The sequence below is a fragment of the Macrobrachium rosenbergii genome, chromosome 48, assembly GCF_040412425.1.
Source record: "Macrobrachium rosenbergii isolate ZJJX-2024 chromosome 48, ASM4041242v1, whole genome shotgun sequence".
NCBI classification, from domain to species: Eukaryota; Metazoa; Arthropoda; class Malacostraca; order Decapoda; family Palaemonidae; genus Macrobrachium; species Macrobrachium rosenbergii.
This window is the reverse complement of record NC_089788.1, coordinates 61,394,548-61,408,718: the sequence shown is the minus strand read 5'-3', so window position 1 is coordinate 61,408,718 and position 14,171 is coordinate 61,394,548. Positions and strand designations below refer to the sequence as shown.

The 14,171-nt window shown below is 37.4% G+C and overlaps 2 protein-coding genes across 3 annotated transcripts in view; one reads left to right on the top strand and one right to left on the bottom strand.

Annotated features, from left to right (window-relative positions):
• LOC136831453 (facilitated trehalose transporter Tret1-like) overlaps positions 1-14,171 on the bottom strand; it is a 280,303-nt gene that overhangs the window by 98,740 nt on the left and 167,392 nt on the right. For both annotated transcript variants that reach the window (XM_067091927.1, XM_067091928.1), the window contains one exon: positions 4,402-4,530. The gene's annotated coding sequence lies outside the window, so the exon portion shown is untranslated. The remainder of the gene's footprint in view (positions 1-4,401; positions 4,531-14,171) is intronic.
• Positions 514-900, top strand: LOC136831118 (piggyBac transposable element-derived protein 3-like). The gene has a single exon (XM_067091072.1). It carries the CDS (start codon positions 514-516, stop codon positions 898-900), a length of 387 nt encoding a protein of 128 aa, XP_066947173.1.

The window sequence follows — 14,171 nt, the reverse complement described above, 5'->3', positions numbered from 1 at the left end:
AGTATGAATTTAGGCGTCATTTGCCAAATGATCCCATAAAGACACTTGAGTCTTTCCTGATCCAGCTCATTATTCCCATACCAGCTCCGGACATGTATTTTCACCCCATCTATTTTGGACATGATTGTTACTCATACGTGTCTGTAGGCCAAGAGGGACAAAAACCTGCAACATTTCAGTGTCACCCATGATGAAATAATGGCATTTCTTGTCATTTTACCACTCTGGCTACCACAGATTGCCAGAGGAAAGGCACTACTGCTCCCTCAGGTCCACTCAGCCTGATCTTGGGGTTCCAGTTGTTACTTCTGCTATGACTCCCAACCAGTTTCAAGCCTTGTAAAGTGCCATACACATTGTCGACAACAACAATCTTCCATAAGGAAATAAACTAGACAAAACTGAGCCCATCTACACAATCCTAAATGAAAATCTCAAAAGTTACAATATTCTTCATGAGAAGCTCAGCGTGGATGAATCCATGGTGCCATACTATGGACGACACTGGCAAAAATGCTCATCCGGTGCAAGCCAATTAGATTTGGTTACAAGATATGGGCGCTTTGTAGCAGTGATGGCTACCCTCATAAGCTAAAGCTCTACAGAGGCAAAGGGCCCGATCAGACAAAACTTCCTCTTGGAACCCGTGGCGTGAAAGACATGATGTCGGCCATTGAGTCTTGTTCGGCAGTCACTAAACATGAAGTGTACTTTGACAACTTCTCTACATCATATGATCTGCTGAAGTCCCTTGCTGAGCAGAACATCAAGGTTACTGGCACTGTTCGAGATAACAGGGCTGCTGGTGCTGCTAAGTTGATGAAACCAAATGCAGTCATGAAGAAAAGCACAAGAGGAGAATTTGATTTTCGCTGTGATGGAGAATTTTTGTGTAAATAGAATGACAACTCTATTGTGACGATTGCAAGCAACCATGAGACTCACTGGCCCCTTCATGAAGCTACTTGTCATGTGAAGAATACACCCAAAACTAAGGTAGAAATGCCACATCATGTACACAAACACAATGAAGGAATGGGCGGAGTAGACCTAATGGATCGTCTTTTGGCCAAGTACAGACTAGGGATCAGGGGTAAGAAATGGTGCTGGCCATTCTTTTCCAATGCACTTAATTTGTGAGTGATTGCTACTTGGCGTTTGCATTGCCATCTCGCGGATGATTTCAGGAGAGAAATAACGCTCTGTTTGCTGACGTCTGTAGCTCCACGCACAGACATTGACTAAAGTAAGATCACAGAACTACCCACTGACATTCGCTATGATGGTAGTGGCCATATAAAGCAGAGCTGCAAGCAAGGAAGATGTGTTGTTTGCAGGTAAAATGCAAGATACCAAAAATGCCTAGTTCGATTACATTTTGATAAAGGTACACAGTATGCAATAATTTACCGCGCAGTGTCAAAATAATTTGTTTGTGAGAGGCTACATCTGCAACATTGTAACAAATAACATGAATTTTTATTCCAGTTCTTCAGATTTTGCCAAGTAGAAAGAGAAAAACGGTCACTATAACGTTTATGTATGAATTTTGAAAATTTGGTAAAATACAGCAAAAACACGTAGTCCCAGCGTTCCCATATGGGAACAGTGCCATAACTCGGCACCCCTTTAATTAATATCGACAATTTTTTCTACAGCCGTATACTTATGGCAATAAAGTATTTTCACAAAATTTCATTGGCTTTGCTTAATGATTCTATACCTGGGAGGTAAAAGGTTAAAGAAAACTTAATTCACGAAATCGAACCTGGTGAAATCCTGTCAGCAAAGTTCAACAAACTTAACAGCTCTTTTTTATTTCACCAGAATTAGTTAAAAGTGAAAGTAACAAAAATGGTTGGGAAAGAATGTTTCTCTCATTAAAGTTACATTTGAAATTAAGTTAACATTTTATATTAAGAATTCGTGATTCCCAGATAGAGACAATCTTCAATTTACTCAAAATGGATCGTCTATTGCATAATTTCCCGTTAAAACTTAATACGAAGATTGCACCGAGCCAGCTTTACTCTTCTTTAGAACACGTATATAAAATTTAGGCCAAAGGACAAGCGCTGGGACCTATGAGTTCATTCAGAGCTGAGTGTCAAATTGAGAGTAAAAGGGTTTAAAGGTGTAACAGGAGGAACACCTCGCAGTTGCACTATGAAACAATTGTTGTCAGGAGAGGGTGGAATGTAAGATGGAAGATAGACATTATGACCGGAGATACAGTAAAGGAATGAAAGATCGCAGCAGGGGGCCAAAGGGACGTTGCAGAGAACCTTAAATAGTGCCTACAGTGCACCTTATTATTATTATTATTATTATTATTATTATTATTATTATTATTATTATTATTATTATTATTATTATTATTATTATTAAAGTAGTTTAACCAGACCACTGAGCTGACTTTCAGCTCTCATAGTTCTGGCCTGAAGGGTTAGAATAAAATTCCAGGTCTAGGCCTGAGGCCAAGCTCTGGAACCGAACAGTTCATTCGGTGTGATGACGAGTGAGTGAAAAATTAAACTAAAAACCGCACAAAGGCACACGCTTCCGCACTGGAACACATGCACACAATAAATACACTTATTCACGTATCCATACATACATAAAAAAATTAAAATCGGAATAAGTGAAGTAATATTTCAAAATGTTGTTTTTAAAATTCATTAAATGACCCAAGGATTTTCGTATTTTCATCATTTACTTATATTTATATTCGGTCAACTAAATTACATCTCTTCATGAACATCAAAATCGGAACGAATGACAATGCAAGAGGTGCACTGTTGTCCCTACCCCTCTACGGGGTTACCCTCTTCAGAAAATGCTCACCTCCCATTTATTTGTTCACTCATTTTCAAGGAAATAAACATTCGACTTAGACTGGCAGTGGACCGTGAAGACTACAGCATAGTGATGGTCATTCATCACTAAACTAAACTACGCCTTGAAGGCGATTCTGGAGGTGACACAATTTCACTCATTTTCCGCAGTAAATTTTGTCAAAAATTATTTTCGTAATTTGTGAAGGGCATCGCTGCTGCTTATTCAGAAGTTATAGCAATCAATCGTATTTTGTTTGGTTTTAGATCATATTAATCTAGCTTTAACATTGGTTTACAAAGATATCGCTACTAATATCCATTTCCAAAGATCTATGGGATATCTACTGACTCTCACGGATATGTTTATAACACGGAAGGAAACTAAGAACAACTGACTTCTGTAAACAAGTAATAGACTTTATATTTGTTATGGTCACTTTCCTCTCTCTTTCTCAGTTGAGCAACTCAGCCTAAAAATCACAGTCTACCTCATGATATACAGAAATTTCCTCCCAACCCATTACACCCAATACCTGAACTTGTATTCATCTATGGATCTTGTTTATGCGGGATCGTTCTTTGCAGTAGAAATGGTCCGAGGAATAATGACGATTTCTCTGGCTTCAAAACTGGCAGGAATCTAAGTTTCAACTTCCTATTTCCGAGGGTTAAATCAACTCAAGTACCGCATTATTGTGACAAAAATATTAGGATGATAAAGATTTTCTTTGTTTTTTATCAAAGTCCGCCAAAATATGAAAGGAAAAATTCGTCACAGTATATCATCATTTCTCGGATATAAGTTTCCAACTTCTGATGTTAATAAAAGATGCTCATCTCAAACGCGTTCCATTCTTCATACTCCTTCTCTATCAATTAGAGGAAAGCTGCTCTCTTTTCTAACTTTCCATTTTTTTGTAGCCTGTATCATTTCATCTACAAAACCCTCGAGCTTTCACCGTCAAAGTTTCAGAGCTTAATTAAGTTTATGAGAGCTTAAATCAGGTGAATAACCGCATCCTTGAATTGTAGCAAGTTATGCTCAAACTTGAGATTTCTTTAGAGATACTTTCCGCTGTAATTTGATGGTCGGAGATTTTTGCGAAGTAGTTTTTTTTTTCACAGAATGAGCACGAGTAAGTACTTCGTATTTATCAGATAAATTGGGAAAGTAAAGGACAGCAGAGGGTGACTTGTATGAAGATATTAATGAAACCTGATTCTAAGAGAACTAAGAAAATACTTCCTTATTATTCAACATTAGAGGAAAACTGACCAAATGCAGTAGGCCTAAACGATGAAGACTCAGGATTTACGATAAACTGACATATGCCCATAGGAAGTTGTTGGGTGCTATGACAAAAACAAGATCAGTTTATATACAAACAGATTTTTGAGTTGAATGACTGTAGTAAAAGTCTAAAATCCCAACACCGAGGAGGTGGTCTCAAAATAATTGAAGCCGAAGAGGAATTTCAATAATTAGATTTGTCTTCCGTGCACAACTTATGAAGGTACTAAGTGAAAATTAAAAAAAAATAAGGGTCTCATAGCAGTCACTAACCTTAGATACTGGTGCGAGGGATAGCTTTAAGGTCGACCATTCGATTTTTTCTCTTCCAGTTTTAACTGACCCAAATCACTGATGTGGAATTGCTTGAGAAGTGAACACACAGAGGAATGCCGAAGGCTGCTAGACAACAAACAAGAAAGGAAAGAGGTTACTCAAGTATAATACGACTACATAAGCAATATAAAAATATATGTAATGATTGTTCTAGACCTGAAATTATTTACAAAATAATGTAAGCAGTCTTTGGTGGTTTTACCAAGGGATAAAAGTGTCCACACCAACATGAGCCAATGTGCATAACTTGTAATCTCAAACAACAAGGACAACATGGGAAATACAGGGCAGCAATGGCTACCTATTACGTGTCTTCCACGCCTTCTCACCTACAGTACATCTGAAAGCAAAACCCGGATACAAAATTTTGGAGTAAGAGCATTCCATTTATTTACTAATTAATTTTTTGGCTTTTTCCTTACTATGTGATTTTTTTATTTTATATTTTTGAAGGAGCTATTCCATGACTATTTTCAGACTGCGAGGGTGAACAAAAACGTTGGCGCAAACTTTCTTTACAAGTTGAAAGGAAAAAAGATGGAGTATGGACTTGATATTTGTATGGGAACATTTTTGATTGCACACATTAGTCTGAATTAACTTTATACGACATGATAAAACTTTGTTGTTTGTTCTTCCATAACTTATTTAACTCCCACTTCATTGTTCCCCACTCTTTCTTTTTCTTAAAATTCCATCAACGAATTTCGCTACAATGGTTCATTCACCAGACAACGTCAAGCAAACCTAACCAGCAGCACCAACTCAGCAGTCGGGAAATGATATCCATTATCTTATGATTATCGCTGTTCATGTCAAGCTAAACTTAGACTCTCAAAAGACTCAGCATAAAACAGCGGCGTTTCTCCTTCCCCGGCTGTGAATACCACACGACATGACATGAGACTCTGCCATTACTGGGCATTAGCACGCGATTGCAACGTCCCTCACGCGAGTCTTAATACAAGGACAATCGGTCAAAGGTTTTAATATAAAATGAGATGATAATGACGTTCACAGTCCTAAAAGTTACTGTGTTGCGTAAAGGAATAAACAGTTAGTTCTGGATTTCGAAGAAATGTCTATCAATGTTATTGACATAAATCAAGAGAAGACTATAAACAACAATTCTAAGAGGAATAAAAAAATGGTAATGACTCAAGGTGACTTTCGATTTCTTGTCTTCTGTAACCTGAATAAGAAAAGGGTCTTACTTTTTCTACTATGGTAGCATGGAAATTATATCCCTAGGATCCATGACTAATTATATTTAGCTAATCAGAGAGAGAGAGAGAGAGAGAGAGAGAGAGAGAGTTGGATAGATATGAATTTCATAAGGCTCAATCTTACCAAGTGCAGACGAAATGAATGACTGAATGATATTTGATAAAGAAAAAGTACAGAATCAAATTTCTCCTTCCAACACCAACATTAGATTTTTGGGCGGAATATTGGGCGGACGATCCCTCAAGATTAATCGGGAACTTATGTCAAAAGCCAGACGGAAGGAAGATGGATATTATACCGAGGAGATTCTCTCTAAATAGGTGGTTATGGGACTATATCTTTTCTCTGATTTACTACTTTTCCTCAGAATAAAAATCATTAAATTAAAACTTAGACGTAATTTTAATTAGGTCGAGATAATATTAATACTTTCAGAAGAAAATAATGTTCAAGTAACTAAAATTCTCGTCAAAATGCGAAGGCGAATCCGAAGAGAATGTATGCTCAGAAAAATTCCTCTAAAAGAGCCGTTTTCCATTTGAAAAGGAAAAACTAGAATAACTGGAAAACATTTATCCAAATACAAAAGTAAAGAGTATCCCTCGCACAAAGACCAAGAAAGAAAGAAAGAAAGGGGAGGAAAGCTCTTGCTGCATAAAAATACGATAGAAAGTAAGACTGGCAAAAGAGAGAACTCCTAAACCAACAGAGAAGAGAAGAATTCCTTCACCTCACGAAGGATGGAAAAAATAAAACAGCAAGTGAGAGAACGTAGTTGAGATTCCGGGGTCGGAATTAACGCAGCGAAATCCATGAATATTTCATTTCTGAATTCTTAATTCCATTACGTAACTCCACCATAGCCTCGGGGAATTGCAGAAAGTTGATTTCATTAAATCAACCCCTAGTCTTCCTTTTACAATAGGACTCCATTCTTTAGACATTTCTGTTTAATGGCATCGATTTTATTCATCATAATTTTGTCAGCTGTTAATCTTGACAGAGTCACTGGTTTAGTTTCTATCTCGTTTCGTTTTTTCATTTATATATTGTTAAAATAAGATGGTTGGGAATATACGTCCACGTGCGTATGTGTGATCACGGTATGTCACAGTAGGTCAATATTCTCCAAAAAGTGAGGGAAGTCAGTAGGGTGAGTCTCACTTTCGAACTTGTGAAGTAGGAAAAAAAATGCCGATTAATTATTTTCTCTTGAACTTTTGCATTATGCTTTAACCTTGAGCGTCAGTTCATCTTAAGAGCCAGGGAAATCTTCAGTCCTATTTTTGTCAAAGCAGTAATTTTAGGGGGTTATTGACGTATGAAAACTTCAGTAACTTAAATACTGTGAGCAGTCTCCGTTCGGCATCGATGACCTTTGTTAGAGTATGGTTTGAAATAATTTGATAAAGATGGAGTAAAGTTAAAGTTGCTTGGTATCAGTCCTCCACCACCTAAAGGCGCTCAGGCGAACATCAGCCAATTTCCCCCAACCGCCCACCTCACACCACAGCAGTAACTGACCGACATGCAGAGCCAGACATTTTTCAGTAACATAATGGAGGCGCGAACTCCCTACATCCGACCTGTCTAATAGGATGAAGATATTTGTCAATTTTCGGTTCTAGATGCCAGTTCACTTCGCAAAAGGAACATTTCCAAACGCTGACCTTGATTAACCCGCCTTTCTATCTATCTCGAAAAAGTGAAACCATTAAATTGGCTTACGGTTTCATCCCGGTAGGTACTGTTGTACAGTACGTCAAGAAACGTTTCGCCTATGTATACAACCTAACCCTACAAATAATGATATACTGTAATTATATACATACATAGATACATACAGAGACACACACATATATATAATATACATATTCATAGATATATTGATATGTTTGTAAGTAAATTTTTGTCACATATACACGCACGGAACTTTCATGTTCACAAAGCCTATTAGGGTAAAAATATGGTTCAATATCGAATTCACTATACCTTGGGAATAACTTACACCTAAGGGGAAATACAATTAAGTGGTCCTTAGGCATAAAGAAATATACCAAAGTACAGTGAATTTGAGTTATATATATATATATATATATATATATATATATATATATATATATATATATATATATATATATATATACAGAGATAGAGAGAGAGAGAGAGAGAGAGAGAGAGAGAGAGAGAGAGAGAGAGAGAGAGAGAGAGAGAGAGCATTTTGTGGTGTTGATGCATAGTTGGCAATCCTAGTTTGTTGCTAGAGTTCATGGTTCTAGCTTCTACCTCTTAGTGTGAACGTTATCAAAAGAATAAATACATTAAAATCAAACACTGATCCCACTCCTGCCTGCAAAAGCTGCTGCTCACACACAGCTGGAGGCGATGTCAGGTTCGAGTTGGAATCGTGAATTCTCACAACAAACAAATTGCTAACTGCATGAACACCATAAAATGCTGGCTATAGGTGCATATATTGCTCATCATTTGCCATTGATTAGAAACGGAATTGGAGTTCAAAAAACTACTGTATCGGGATTAAGAAAAATAAATCATAGGCCTATGGAGAATAAAAAGTGAACCAAAGCCGTACCTCATAGGATGAATGCCACCCCTTCAAGTATTTTCAGAATTAATTGTAGTGCGTCTTTAAAACATTTTTCGCGCTTACAACAAGGCTTACTACTGGGTGCAACCGCTGCCTATGTAAAGAGCCTATACCTGCTTTTGTGAAGGCGGCCTAAAACCTTGAAGGAGGCGCAAAACACCAAATGGTCATGTCCCACTCTTTTCTTATATATATAAGGACTTCTATGTCTGTTGCTTCAGCAGATATTCCTCTATGAGTCAGACTCAATAGTTCAGGAGACCAGAATAATGCAAAACAGCGAATAATACGGTTAATGCATTCCAAATGACAATAGACACTCAAACATAATTACATGCAACGAAACTAAAGACAAAAGGTAAGCAAACATACAAGATACATAAACAGACAAAGGTTAAAATTAGACAGAACACAATGCAGTGGACAGAGGACACTGACAGACAGGAGGCAAATGGACAGTCAAAGCATATTAACAGATAAAGCATAAAGCAAATGCCAGCATTTCCCGAAGCGTCAACGTTGACAGAATGACTGAAAAAGCTTCCAACGAATTACGGGTCTCGACTTGCAAAACATTTGTCTTCAAATGGAACACAATTAAACGTTTAATAATTTCCAGGAGACGTTTCCCCTTTAAGACTATTACCATAAACAATGAATTATTTTACTAGGAGTGAAACACAATATAAAATCCCTCTGGCAACAAAACTGATCTAATTCTAAAAGCACTCAGCGAAAATATTCTCCGTTATTTTCGTCCCCGGATTCATTGTTGTCACTATCATTAACTGATGCAACTGCTTCGTCAAAAATTTAAGTCCTCCAAATCTCTCTTGTAAACGTTTTGGATGATGCAGTTCTCCGCCAGTAAACGTTTTATCACCTTTTAGAATTGCCATGTATATAACAATTACAAAATTATTCTTTTCACTTCGAGGCATAAAAGGACATCGTTTTTATCTTCTAACCTACAATAAACATTTTCTTGATCGCTATCGCTTTAAAAATCCTCAAAATTTTAATTATACAAAAAATATTTTTCAGAGGTATGAAGATAGTAAGAGATATACATAATCTCTGAAAAGACTGCGGGGAAAGTACGACAGACAGAATTTCATCCCGACATTTGGAACCCGACTCTCCACGGTATGTTCAATAAGAGTGGCGAAGGATCGATTGTCCCTTGACGTTTAAAATGTCAGGGACTTTCTTGCCAGAATATTCTGCTCCTTTTAACTCTGAAATTCTGATGTTGTTATCGCAGAGAGAGAGAGAGAGAGAGAGAGAGAGAGAGAGAGAGAGAGAGAGAGAGAGAGAGAGCTGGGTCCCGATTCACGACTGCATTATGCAACGACATAACATCCCTGCGCGTACGGTGAAATTTTTCCTTTTTGGTTCCACTGCTTGAAATACTTTCTTTTATTCCATTGTGTACTAATGTTTCTCGCCCCTTTCTATCATTATTCGTCCCACATTCATCTTGTCTACATTGATTTAAATTTGAGGTGAACTCACTTTAAACAATTGTTTACATTTGATTTCGTCAAAGAGCAAGAAAATTTTCTCTCTTGTTATGTGCAAAGGGTATTGTGATATATTGTTTAAATCACAATACCCTACCTACAGTTTTTATTTAGTTTCTTGCCAATCTCCTTTGCCATACTCTCTCTCTCCCTCTCTCTTGTAAAATCCACGTCACAAGATAAATCTGAATAAAGACGCCATTTTCCCTCCAAATGGACAATAACTGCGACCGTTTCTCTTCTGATGACGTCATTGGTTTCTCTCTCCCGATGATGCCCTGGAACCAATTCTCAGTGATCAACATCATTTAGATAAATTCGATATTAAATATGAATAGAAAAAGTAACTGATTTCATTTCAATTTGATTCTTGCATATTTTTCATTGTTAAAGATTTTTCTATGCTATGAAGACACTGATAAAAACCTTGATTAATACTTATAGATTTCGTTTGTTTTTCCTATAACGTGGAATGAATGCTAATAGACTTAATTCATTATTATTCACGTCCGCTTAGCTTTTACAACTTTTTTAAAAGGTTTTTTTGAAGTAGAATAATTAGTCTATGTAATTTGTTCAGTTACTGAAGACTTTAAAATAATGCAAAATCAGTCTATGGCACATTACCCCATCGAAAGGGCAATTACAAATGGTGACGTCCTCCCATTCTCAGCAATGAATTAAATAAGAAAAAAAAACAGTTAATCATGATTCATCTTTGCATATTTTTCACCATTTTCCGTAGAGGTATTATTACCCTCTGTTCCAAAAACCTTTTTTTTTCAAGCAAAGATCGAGGTATTGGAATCTCTCTCACATCCTCCCAGACAAGGATAGTCTGTAAGGATAGTTTATCTGCGTTCTTGGTAGGCATGACCTCTAGAACCTCTCCCATCCTGCTGCCCACATAGCCACTGGCGATAATGAACGACGGAGAATGGCGCTCCATAGATATATCTCATCCACAGCCAGACAACACGTGTGAAATAGTTAAAAGCATCGAAAGAAGCATTGTTATAACATTTTTTCTTTCGGCGGCTTGAACACCAAGGGACTACTTAAACGTTCAACGATGTGAAACCTTAAAGGTCTTCTGTAAAGAGTAAAATCATAAGAACTTAATGGCGATGAGATATCTTTCTAGGCAGAGAGCCAATACTCAAGGAGTTGCTCCATTTAGACTATTGTTAAACCGATTTCAAATTACCGTCACTCTCTCTCTCTCCCTCGTTAGTATCTACCATCAGTAACATAACATAACACTGTGAAATAGAAAGAACAAATGTTTCTTTAATATTGCCTTCATCACCGCAAGCAAACACCTCTCCTCTCATAGGAAGGTTTTTACTCTCCGATCAACACCTGGCCAGAAGACGCCTGGATATTGTGAAGACAGAAAAAACCTCCTGAAGGATCGAGGCTCAGCTGGAACATGGAACGTCAGGTACCAGTTATTCAATTACAACGAATCCTGTTGAACAAAGACCTCTCCGGATTCTGGGAATTGAAATCTTACAAGCAAACCAACATTTGAAGTAGTCTTCGTAGGCTACAATACATATGATTTCCAAGGTTACGACCGACACGAAGGAATATTGGGTTAGTGAGAGAGGAAAAACAAGGAAAAAATGCGCCTAAATTTCTTCGGCGCAATCTAGTTTTCTGTACAGCCGCTACAGCGTATAATCAAGGCACCGAAAATAGATCTATTTTTCAGTGGTCTCGGTAAAGTGCTGTATGAGCCACGGCCCATGAAACTTTAACCACGGCCCGGTGGTGGCCTGTACTATATCGTTGCCAGAAGCACCATTATGGCTAACTTTAATCTTAAATAAAATAAAAACTACTGAGGCTAGAGGGCTGCAATTTGGTATGTTTAATGACTGGAGGGTGAATGATCAACTTATTAATTTGCAGCCCTCTACCCTCAGTAGTTTTTAATATCTGGGGGCGGACAGAAAAAGTGCGGACAGGAAAAAGTGCAGACGGACAGACAAAGTCGGCACAATAGTTTTCTTTTACAGAAAACTAAAACAGGCAATTGTGAGACCAATTTCGGAATGACCACCTTTCTGGAAATATGTGTTATCACATGTTTTAGTGAAATGTATTTTGGGGATTCAACGGCCATAAGAGCCTGTGCATTGCATGTTGATTTCATGTGATGAACAAATTGTTTGCGTTCAGAGTGTGGATCTTTCCTTTGAATGACTGATAACGAATGAAGTCGGCGCCATGAGCGTAAAGAACCAGCTATAATGTACATGACTTTTATTCATTTACTTTTAGTTGAAATCTAATTCAAATCTGAAACTTTCATTTGTGGATCTGGGAATACGCAGGATAAAGATTCTGACGTCATTAAAAATATTTAGAATCCTTTCCTCCTTTGAAAGAATGAATCACTGTTAGCCCTGAGATTTATCTTGGAATAAAGAATTTGCCAGAGAGAGAGAGAGAGAGAGAGAGAGAGAGAGAGAGAGAGAGAGAGAGAGAGAGAGAGAGAGAGAGAGAATATAGTTAGTAATACTAGAGCAAAATTGATCGTGGGAGATCGAGGAAGACTCTTCTTCACTTTTACGTGAAACAAAACAAAAAATGTCTTACGTCAATTGAAGACTTCACTCCAGTGTGGGAAAAGAAAGCTAAATGTAAATATTTGGTAAGAACCATTAAACACGGAAGAAATACTCGAACTAACAAACATAGCAGAGGAAAAACATACCTCCAACTGGTAAAAGAAAAATGGAAACATGATACGCATTGCAAGAATGTTGTAGCTCTGTGTCCCAGTTTCTCTTCCTCCCTCTCTTTCTGCGCGCGCGTGTGTGTGTGTGTGCGTTGGGCATTGCAATTTACTCATTAAAGAAGGGAGAGAGCTCCAGGCGAAAATGCCCTGGCATTTTTAAATGTCACAGGACATTTGCATTTTTCTTCTTTAGAGAAAGTCAAGGGAAACTTTTAGTTCTCATATTTGCAGACGAAGTTTTGAAATTGTCGATTGTCTAATGGTCCGTGGAATTGTTCTTGTCATGTTTGACAATGTGCCTTTTACTTCTGAATGACTTATTATTTCTTAAATAAATTCAGGGAACTGTTGGTATAGTTAATATGAAACTGAAGGAATTGTGCATGATGTCGTCTGAATCACATTGTCGATACTTCGGTAACAACTTTTTTGCTCGGAAACTGAAATGATTCTTGTTGGTGAATGTCTAATATTCGACGCTAAAGTGATCTTTATTATTATACAAACTCGCTTTTTTATCGGTTATCTGTGGAGATAAATATATTTTTGCAAGTAATTAGAAATATTTTTCAGTGCCTGCATAAGTAGATTTTATTAATCACTAATCTGCATAACTATTCATTTTGCTCTGATAGTGATATGTTGAACATGATAAATGAAATGGCAATCATATGACCGTTACACTTTACATGAACAGGTACTTTTCTGCCTGCATGAAAATCTGAAAAGTTAAATATATCATATGGCCGCATCATGTACATCTGTGGCTTGCAGGGAGCTAGAAATGCTAACTGTCTACATTTGGTATTTCAGCATTAGAGTCTCGTAAATAATAATATTGATATTAATAATAATGATGCCTGTTTAAAGCAGAGAGCAGAATTACAATGAAAGCAAGAATGCTTTCTGAAATCTCCTTTTCAAGATAGATACCACTCAAAAGTGCTATAACGCTCTCCACATCCATAAAGTCAGTAGCAATGAGAGTTTTCAGAACACACATTTTTACTAAATTGGCCTCTATAAATCTAATTATATCAATTGTCGTAATTTACGGAGTGCGGCACTGGCGTTTACCCCATAAACAACGGGAGATGCAGTTTGCTTTCATTGAAAACGAACGCAGCTTGGACATTCATAACAAATAAAAAACTGTCTCGACCAAATGAAAAGCGTTCAGGAAAATGCACTTAAAACTAAACAACTTAAAATTCCTTTATGTTGAAAGATCTAAAAGATATCTAGTAAACTGTTCAAATTTTACATATGATTTATGGAAATCAATGTGCATCATGAAGCTACATAAACAAAGGTTTCCTTTTCAAAGTTGACTAAGTGTTATCGATCACTTGTCTAAAGCAACGCATTCACACAATTAGCAACGAAAAACCAGACCACGTCAGAGGCCTGAGGGAGACTTATGTTTGGAGATGTATACTCGTAGAAAGCTTCGTAAAGGAAGCTCCATAAATTCCCCGCCCTCCCCCCTGCACTGCTCCCCTTACCCCACGACCCATTCAATTTCCACCTGAAAGGGTAATCAGCTGCAGAGCCAGAGTCATTTCGACTGTGAGCCTAGTTTATGTGGGCGCGTTCCTTG